General features: G+C 41.3%; 1 protein-coding gene across 1 annotated transcript in view; it reads right to left on the bottom strand.

Annotated features, from left to right (window-relative positions):
* Positions 1-419: 419 nt before the first annotated feature.
* egfra (epidermal growth factor receptor a (erythroblastic leukemia viral (v-erb-b) oncogene homolog, avian)) overlaps positions 420-10,521 on the bottom strand; it is a 46,545-nt gene continuing 36,443 nt past the window's right edge. Inside the window, exons 22-28 of the mRNA XM_082513713.1 lie at positions 9,650-9,725; positions 8,704-8,850; positions 7,822-7,919; positions 7,541-7,708; positions 4,034-4,081; positions 3,817-3,910; positions 420-2,360 (exon numbers count right to left, since the gene is read on the bottom strand). Of these exons, the coding sequence (XP_082369839.1) occupies positions 2,017-2,360; positions 3,817-3,910; positions 4,034-4,081; positions 7,541-7,708; positions 7,822-7,919; positions 8,704-8,850; positions 9,650-9,725 (975 nt within the window). The 3' untranslated portion in view covers positions 420-2,016. The remainder of the gene's footprint in view (positions 2,361-3,816; positions 3,911-4,033; positions 4,082-7,540; positions 7,709-7,821; positions 7,920-8,703; positions 8,851-9,649; positions 9,726-10,521) is intronic.

The raw sequence follows: 10,521 nt of genomic DNA, 5'->3' as shown, positions 1-10,521 counted from the left end.
GCAGTCGCAAATCTAATTTAAATAATTCTTTCCTGCAGGCTGACGTTTTAATTTCAAGTTTTTTCTGCCCACAACCCAGCAGTCATTACCTTATCTCATGTCCTGGTACTGCAAGAAACCTTTTGTGTTTTTTGTAATGACTCTGTTTCCCTTCACATTCCTAGTTTTTGAGGTCCACCAAAAGTCGTCTGCTAGGACAGAAAAAAGTGCATAAGCGACATATAAACCTGTAATTTGTTCTGCCAAATAAATTGAATGTTTTAGTCTATGCACACAGCTAAAATTCAATCAAGAGCATATCTTGATGTCCGGATCTCTTTAAAGCTGTGAGCAGAACACCTTAATGCATCGTTGTTTCACTAAAACAGAAACGGGAAAGCATTCAGGCTGCACTGAAATAACAACAAACAGGAGACATGTCCATAGAAAATAAGATTTATTCATTTACACTTTTGAATGAAATAATCACAATTCAGGAATAAGTGCATATTCACATATGATATGACAAAACTGTGTACTGAGTATAAATTACAGGCGACTATGCCGGGTTATATTACAGCATACACACTGTTACCTGTACATGTACCTGTGTAAAATCTGCAAAGGTAGGTTTACAGGCTGCTACAAAACTATATTCCCTTAAAACTAGGAATAAATATTTGTGAGGCTTAATGCTGCTGCAGGACTAAAAAAGGCTTTAAAGCTAGGAACAGATTCATAGATGGACTGTCAACATTTTTTGCGAAACAACAAGGAACCAGCCAAAGGGGTTCTGGTGATAATAACAGACCGTGGGCGTCAGAAACATTCATCTCTAAAATATGTCCCAGGGAAGTGCAACTACTGCTACAGTTCAAACAATTTACTCAAACGGCCTAAGACAGGTCAACCAGCATTTCAAACATGGTACAAACAAGACAAACGTACTATATATATAGATCACAACTGGTGCTGCTGAGATTTTTCCCCAACTTGTCTATCTATGATGTGGTTTTTGCTTGCCCAAAATAAAAAAACAAAAACAAAAAACCCCAGCTGTTTTCTGAAAAGTACTCAGTCATGAGGGCTACAAATGACTTCCTTAATACTCAGACTTTAGTATGACACACTGATAAAAAAACCTCAGACTATCTCGCTTTGTGGGTCTCCACAAATATGCTTCATGTTACAAGAACGCTGCCGATTCTGAGCTACAAAACACAGCAGGACGAACGGGAACATTTGCTGTATTTACCATCACATTCTCCACATAGTTACGACAGGGAAAAACAAGAAGCTCAGCTCTCTTGTTCTATGCCAGGTGATGCGACAGTCTTTTTTAATACATACAGAATTAATTTAGAACATAAAGATCACACATTAAAATGACAATTCACCAGAATTCCCCTTTATGCCGACTGTACATTCCCTACATTCCAAGGTATTTGACTCATCCTCTAGGCGGGGTGCCAAAGGAATTCTGGGGAATCTTTAAAAAAAAACCTCCCTTTAATCTTTTTGACTTCACCACAGAGAAACAGCCTCTAACTAGCGAGTCTACAATGCATGTACCTCAAGTTGTGTTTTTGGGTTGCGCTGCCCGCTTCGGCGTTCTTGAAATATTACCGGAGGTGTTTACACGCTTTTAATAGCATTCCTCCACCAACACATTTGGATCACAACATCTTTTGTGCATAGCATCTACACATTTCTACTTCTCACATTTTCAGAAGAGAGTTTCTCTTCCTGTCAGGAGGTACGTCACAAAGGTGGAGTCTATCTGGTCTCTTAAGGTCAGCTGAGACATGCGAAACAACTTTTGTCGTTCTCATTGGTAGTTTGGAGGTGGTGTGAAAAAAAAAAGTCTTTGGAATGAGACTGGTTTAACTTGAAAGCATGCCAACAATGCTGCTCAAACTGTCAGCTGACTCCATAAGATAGGACAGAGTAGGGTGGTACCACTCAGCAATCCAGCCAAGATACTGAAGATAACGCCTTTCATAAGTAGTCTCTTATTTCTTGTCACATTCCACTAAGTCAGTCCGGGCCCAGGTACTCTGCATTCTCCGCTGCCGGTATGTGTCCATTGGTGTGGGTCTTGAAGGTGGGAGTGAAATCCTGTTGGTAGTCGGGGTTGTCTATGCTTTGCTGAGGCAGGTATTTCTCAATGCTGTGGACCGTGCCGTTTGACGTGAGCGGGAGGACGGCCGGGGACAGAATCTCATTGAGATATTCTGGTCCGGCGGCCCCGTTCTTAAAGTAGTTCAGGTATTCTGTCTCCGTATGGTCCGAGGAGATGGTGGGAAGAAGGGTGCGAGGTGGACCGGGATGCTGATAGATAGGATTCACCACATCTGAGATGGCATTCTGGTTCATGTAGCCTGCAAGAAAGGCATTTACATTAACGAGGGCACCAGACAATTTCTCTGATCATAACAGGAGCGCCGCATATTTTAGGGTATTTATTTATTTAGATCAACTGACTATTTAGACATGGCATGAGTGAAGGCTAAAAGATGAGTCATGACATGCAGCAGAGACCCCTGGTTCGATGCGCCACGAGCTGAAACCATCAGTGCAGGTCTTTTCCGAAAGCTCCCAAATAATGCTGTAATCTTTACGTTGAGCTATTTGCATATATTAGAGCTATTTCTTATATTTTGTAACTTATATTATTATATATATATATTGTATTATTTAATTTAGTTCAGTCTGTTACTGTTCTTATTACCTTGGAGCCACTGTAACCACATACCTTTCATAAGGATTAATAAAGTATTCTGATTCTGAAGACAAAATGCTACAAATCTACAAATCTATGCAGAAAGGCATTAATAAGACTCATTTTATCCAACAAAGAAAGTCTTCTTTTTCTTGTTTTTCTTCTTCTGCCTCTATCTCACCTTGTCCCTATCATCCTCATCATCACTAACCCTCTCTCCGTGTCCTCTTTCATTACATCCACGGCAGCTCCATCTCTCACATCCTTTGTCCAGTATATCTACGATCCCTCCTCTGCACATGTCCAAACCATCTCAGCCCGGCCTCTCTAGCTTTGTCTCCGAGCCTGAGCCGTCCCCCTGATGCACTCGTTTCTAATCCTGTCCATTCTTTTCACTCCTGATGAAAATGTTCAACTCTGCCACCTCCGGCACCACCTCCCTTTTTTTTGTCTGTGCCACCGTCTTAAGACCGTACATCATAGCAGGTCTCACCACCATCCTGTAAACCTTCTATTTCACACTGCTGTCCTTATCTCACAAGTCACCCCTGACACTTGTCTCCACCCACTCCACTCTGCCTGTACTCTCTTGTGCACTGTCTGATCTTTGGATGGTTGACCCCAGGTATTTAAAGTCAGCCCCCTTCGCTACTCTACTTCTCACATCATCCCTGCTTCACCTGCCTCCCTCTCATCTCCAAAGAAACTGGGACATGAATAGGTGTGGCACGTCAAGGTTGATAAGCATTAAAGACACATATGCAAAAGCCTTACAACGTCTGACAAAAAGAAGCGGTCAAATCCCAGTGGAGATGGTAATAATAGTTGCTCATAAAATCTAATGCCTGATTGCTAAGCAGTTCTCATTTTAAGTTCCCCACTAGATGTTCTTGGGCTAAAGATCTGAGTGGTAACACTAATGTAACTAGTAAACAATACATGGGTTACTGCATGTTCTGCTAACAGCATTACAGGAAGAGGGGGGCAGTACACTTGCTGGCCACTAGATGTCCCCCTTCCTCACTTAATCACCCAAAGAACACAGAGGCAAGCCATGTTGAGATTTCTCTTGAACTAAATTAAAAAGTAATGGCATTTAGTTGAAGTTTACTAACCTGGAGACGGCTGGAAGGCTTCATCGAGAAATTTGTCTGTGGGGTCTGGAATATATCGCAGGGCCATGCTTCCATCTCTGCTCGGGAATCCGTTCTGTAACAAAGAGCAGAGGTTTTCAGGGCTGTGGCACTCCCTGTGAAAATATTGCAAAGAGGCCAGCACAAAGAGAAAAATCCTTTTCTTTACAGGTATAATAAGGGTTTAATGCATTCTCACCAGTAAGCCAGTTCTGCTGTGGCACGTCCCGATGCTGCTGTTGAGGCTCTGAAAAATAGGTACGGCAAACGTTTTGTTAATCATCAAATGATGATGCCACATCAAATGCGACACAGGAAATTGTGTTTTATGAAGCCATAACATAATTAAATAATCCTCTATAAACCATAAAGCAGCCACTGAGTGAAGAGGAAGGTTTAACATTTTATTAAGCAGGCATAAGGCACCGTAAAAAGACAGGCTGCTTTGTTTAGTTTCTTTTATTCTTATTTTTTGTTACTGCATGTTTCTTTTGGACACAGGGACGGCAAGTTCTCTCTGAACTGTGACATGAACGTGTTTTTATGGTCCCCGAGAAGTTATAGCTGCCATTCTTAGTACAAGCTGATTAGGGCTGCCACGATTAGTCGACTAGTCACGATTACGTCGACTATCAAAATCGTCGACGACTGATTTAATAGTCGACGCGTCGTTTGAAGCTTTGTAAGATCCCAAAAGACGCAGGAATAAGTAGTAGGATTTAAGAGTGTAATAACGGACTGAAACAGAAGATGGCAGCACTGCATGTACAAGGATGCCAGCTGCCGTTAAACCCCGAAGAAGAAGAAGAAACTGTGTCCCAGAATTCATAGCGCAGCCCAGCTCAGTTTCCAACAATGGCGGCAGCTAGCTAGTTTTAATTTTACTCTTATTATTCTTTCTGGGTTACAAAATAAACGTTTAACATATTTTCAGGCGAGAATGTAGCTGTGTAAACCTCAAATATCTGCTCAGTTTATCAAGACACCAAATATTTTCAAAAGCGCTCCGACGTTTTCGGAGACGTCTGTTACCCACTAGCTCGTTAGCTAGGCGGGGGCAAGGCTAACTAGAGCCCTGAGAACACCGGACTCCCGGCAAATCGTTTTCAAACCCACCGCCGTCTTTCGCTACTCAGGTTAAATATATATAAGTCACTTAGATAACTTAACAATGTTATTGTTTGGCTTTTTTTTTGTATTTTATTTGTTCCTGAGTAAATCGGTTTGGCTGAGATTAAAGGTATAGTTTTTACACAGCTGAATAAAGGTCAAGCAGACAGCTGATTATCAGAAGTGTGAGATGCTCCAGAATTTACTCCAGTGTCCTGTTATATTTTAGATAGCAAGGAGTTTATTAAACTTCACTGAACCAATCTGCAAATTTCATTAAAATTTAATAAACTATCATCTTGTCTTTATTTTTAGTTAGCACAGACCTTAAACACTTAAAGCTGTAAGCTAATGATAGTTATATAAGAGCAGATGCTGCTGGTGCAATAAGCTGTACGTTTTACGTCCAATGGATGATGATCTGATTAGTCGACTAATCGCAAAAATAATCGGTGACTAGTCGACTATCAAAATAATCGCTTGTGGCAGCCCTAAAGCTGATAGGGATCAAAATAAACGTTCGCCGTGCAGATTCATATGGATTCAGACAATCTGACAAGCTTTGCTGTGTCCAAGTCAAAGGGCTGTGAGTGGCATAAAACCATGAAAAATGGGAAAACAGGGTGACAGCTGTGGCAATGCAATTACTTTCAACAAGAAAAGGAAATTAAATACGCTGAAGCACTGACCATGTGGGGAAAAAGAAAGAAAGAAGGCCTTACTGGGCCATGTCCCAACAGTAATATTACAAAAACAGACCTATTCTGAAGTTTTATTGAACAGAAATAAAAAACAACAACGGGAAAAAAAGGCACCTGTAAAGGTAATCAAACCTGAAACCTCATATGGACTAACCAGGCTGTCAGTGGCCGGCAATAATCCCAGGTAAAAGAGCCAGACCTACGCATGGCCTTCACTGAACCTGCAGTAGAAGAGTTCTGCTTATTCCACCTTCATCAATCACAGGACAACTGGGAGGAAACGTGGGAGAGGCGCTGATTAAGGAGGGCGAGTGGGTGGCAGTCACGACAGGCCAGGTAAACAGAAGCAGGGCCGCTGGGGTCAAAAGCAGCCTTTTCCCACTTCAAGTCAGTAAAATGAGTTAAATTCTGTCTAAACACCTCTGGTAGAGTTTAGCAGCTGCAGCTCTGTTTCTCCTGACTGAAGGCATGAGCAATTGTTTTCAACACAGTAAAAGAAAAAAAATGACTGTGTTTATTTCCATCCAGACTCACAGGGTAATGATTTATGCCGAAATCTCATTTCCCCAAAACACAGTTAACACAGCACAATTACATTTTCAAACAGTTGACTGCCTGTTGGTAAAGTGTTCACAGCTAAAGCTGTGTGAACCAAGAAGGTCAGTGTGAGTGAATCTGGTGTGGGTGTGTGTCTGTGGTAAACGCACCATTACATGGCTCATTAGGGGCCTTACAGCTCACAGCACAAAATACAGTGGCAATATTTTCCATGTGGATCCTGTATTTGTGTCAAAATCTTTTAAAATTAGAAGTGAACGTGCTGAAACAGGTCAGCAGTTCAGCATTTGGCTTCAGCCTTGTGCTAATAGAGGGACAGCAATATATATATATATGTAGGGAGAGGCTATATTGTAAGTATATAAGGGCTCTTTCTGTGTCTATAGTCATAATTGCATCAATTTTGCAAGATCCAAACCATGACAGAGCCTACACCGTTTACTGAGCCTCACTCACTCTTCCTGTTTCCCTTCATAAAAAATGGCAGATGCATCTCTCAGATCCTGGATTTTTCAGACACTGTTCATCTGCTGTAGACAAAATGCTTGAAGAAACAATTTAAAATAAGTTTTATTTCCCTAAGTTGCCTGTTATGTGTAGACAACACTGCCTCATCCCCTGAGTTAGGTGCCTTTTTATGCTCGAATGACACATTATTAAGTATTAAGAGGATTAAAAAAACAAAAAAACATTCCTTGGAAAATGGTCATGTACAAGGACTGGATTAAAATGAGTGAAAAAGCAGCCAATGAAAAACTTAATAAACCTTTCAGAAAGTCTGGAGAACTATTGCTCAAGATCACTTACAAAATTACAAGACAGTCTGGCTCCTTGGAAGGAAAATGTGATGAAATGAAGAATTGCTCAAGACTTTTGCACAGTACTTTAGTTCCTAGTATTCACAGCAGCAGTGACTTCAGCCTTTTGATTACTAGGTGCACACAGCACAGTCAGTTTGTGTGATGTTCACAAGAACGATAGAGTGGGTTTCTGGTGAGCTGCGTCACCTTGTGGGTGTAATAAGGAGTAATCACTACTCAGTGTGACACCAACGCAAGTTGTGATGATTTCCCGTCTCGTAATTACATCAGTTTTGATTTCGCTTTCAGTTGAGCTGCACTAGTTAAGCAGGAGCACGCTCTCCAACACTCCTAAGTTTTGCATAATTTCTAATGATTTTTAGTTTTACTCTTACAGGCCTGTCCTGACAAAGCAGAAAAGCTTCACGCCATTTCTTTTTTTGTGTAAGGATTGCATGATTTATGAGATTTCTCTAAAATCTAAATTACTGTAAACCACGTACAGACTTGATTTTACATTTCCATAAAGGGTCTTACTGTTGAGTGAATCAGTGGGGTGCGGGAGGTACTCGGGCTGCTGAAGAAGCCACGCTGTGGCACCAGATATTCATCAACATCCACGGCATCCTCCATGTCCTCCCCGCTAATCAGGCTGCGGTAGAACTTATTGTCTGAAGGACTCGGTAAGTGCATGCGGTCATCCCCCTAAAATCAAAGAGTTTACCCTTTTTGTTATACGTAAAAAATCACTGCTGCTCATCATCAGATATTCTGTATATTTAAGCAATTTTAAAGAAAGAAGTGGCTTAAAATTATACCTGGATGACAAGATAACGCGGTGGATCCCGAGCCATCTTTGTAAACTCCGCTATAAGTTCTCGGAAACGAGGGCGGCTGTCTGCATCAATCATCCAACCTGCGCACATGCATCAGCAGAGATCATCAGGGTGGGTTGACTCAGTAACATGAAGCTTTAAATTTGTGAGTACATTAGCAGACATAATCTGTAAAAACAGCAGGTCAGCAGGAAGCAGAACTGGGAAAGACGGATGATAAAGACAAAACTAGAACAAAAGCCTGAACCACAAAACAACTGCCATAAAATTTGAGTGTTTATTGAACATTCTGACGAAAAAAACTAAACAAAAAAGAAATTGCTTTGTATCATATTTGCTACATCACATCGATGATGTAGGAGTCTCGCGTATCAGATATGATACTCTAGGCCAGGGGTGGGGGAGCTCCAGGCCTCAAGGGCCGGTGTCCTGCAGGTTTTAGATCTCACCCTGGGTCAACACACCGGACTCAAATGATTAGTTCATTACCAGGCCTCTGGAAAATTTCAAGACATGTTGACGAGGTCATTTAGCAATTTAAATCAGCTGTGATGGATCAAGGATACGTCTAAAACCTGCAACACTCCGGCCCTTGAGGCCTGGAGTTTCCCACCCCTGCTGTAGGCTGTACAGGGGTAACATAAAAAACAACTGTTTGCTAAAGTGCATTATGTCTTAATAACAATAAAACAAATGGTGATGTAACTAATTATTACTTTTTCCTTCCTGATTCATTTGCTGTTAACTGTCACGTGTGTTTGTTCTGGAGGAAACAGACAAAAAACACCCCCCAAAACAGACTAGTAATTACTGCAGCTCTTACATAAAGTAATAAATGCACACGGGTTTTGTACACGAGCTTACATTTCACCATGATCATGTAGACATCTATGGTGCAGATTGGTGGCTGAGGCAGGCGTTCTCCCTTCTCCAGTATCCCAGCTATTTCACTGGCTGGAATCCCATCGTATGGTTTGGTCCCAAATGTCATCAGCTCCCAAACTGTTACACCTACAGTACAGAGACGAGGACAGATGGTAAATGTCAGTTTGATGAGCTGTCACTGACTTTGTTTTGCTCCCAATAAAAAAAAAAAGAAAAGAAAAAGAAGGGAAGAAATGAGAGTGACAGGATGTACGCTTCTTAAGTATTGCACAGTATCAAAATAGCTATGTTGACAAATTGGCTCTGCATGCAGGAGTGGGAGTGAGCAGGATGCCTCTCTGCGTTGGAGGAACTGAAAAAGGGAAAAGGAGAAAAGGAAGCCCGCCACTTCTTCTAGGGTCTGCTGATGCTTTTGCCATACTGAGCGGAAAGCATGATCAAACCCTCGGGGAAAGAAGATTTGGAAGCTGGCCCACAAAAAAAGCTGTACTGTGTTTGGTTTCTGTGTGTGTGTGTGTGTGTGTGTGTGTGTGTGTGTGTGTGTGTGTGTGTGTGTGCTCCTGGGCTGGTAGAACTGTATATGTGGGTTGATGTGAAATTGTCCATCCGAGACTGCTAGCATGTAGGTGTGCGCTACCTAAAATTGCAGATGCTAACAAGATGTTCTCCCTTTTCACTCCCTGTTTGATGAGCTTTATTGACTCCAAAAACAACACGCTATCCGAAGCTTCAAAACGACTGCCCGCTCCCTGCCTCACTTTCTGTTAAAACGCTTTATTTAGCGATGAATGAATATTGCTCCAGTGAGAATGTCACCAATGCTCAGGAGCACGGAGGGCCAGCTGTTTTACTTATCAGAAGTTACACAAGGATTCGGGCTCAATCTGGGACAGCGCAAGCGAGGTTTTCTTTCCTTGTGACTCACCGTAACTCCATACGTCGCTCTGGTGCGTGTAAGTTCTGTTCAGGATCGACTCGAGAGCCATCCATTTTATCGGCACCTGTGGGAATAATCATTACAGTGTGATTAAAAAGAATGCAAAACCCGTGTGCACTTAAACTAATGACAAGTTACCCACTAACACGTTTATAATGTATGGTGTGTATATCATGTTGCATATGCATGCATGGGATGAATTAAATGTGACACTACTGATAACAGTGAGTTTATTTTTTGGCATCACTTTGCATCAAGTATTTGCAGGGATGTTTTCAACTTAAAACGCTGCAGATCTTTATATTTCTGAAATTGATTAATGTCTCTGGCCAATTCATTAGAGTTTATGATGCAATTTTGCTGCCACCTAATGGTGAGATATACAAAAGTCTCTTTTTATTATTAACCTCTTGAGACCCGAACTCTTCCACAGCATGCATTTTTAATTTCTCTTTGATATTTGGGCATATTGGGACCCGATGAATGTAAAAACAAAGAATTACCAGATTTTTTTTAACTGATTTTTGTTTCTAAGAAAAATTAGGATATTCATTTAAAATTTTGATAGAACAGTAGCAGTATAATGTCCTCGTAAGTAGATATCAGGCCCTTGTAGAGCAAATTTTGTATTTTGGTCTAAATAACCCAAAATGTGATGTCCACATATGTGGATGCCAGGTCCTAGGAGGTTAAGGCAGACTTAAGGTATGTAAAGACCGTCACACAAACCTTATGGCAGTTTTTCTGCATAAGCCAATTATATATTTTTTAATTGCACTACACAAAAGAGTGTCTGAAGTTTAGTGATTCATCTGGATTTGTCCAGATGTTTCTTTTCCACACCTGCACATTTGGTGTTG

Source organism: Aulonocara stuartgranti, assembly GCF_965226115.1.
Source record: "Aulonocara stuartgranti genome assembly, chromosome: 18".
Classification (NCBI taxonomy): Eukaryota; Metazoa; Chordata; class Actinopteri; order Cichliformes; family Cichlidae; genus Aulonocara; species Aulonocara stuartgranti.
The sequence above is the reverse complement of the archived record's forward strand: the minus strand, read 5'-3'. Positions and strand labels throughout refer to the sequence as shown.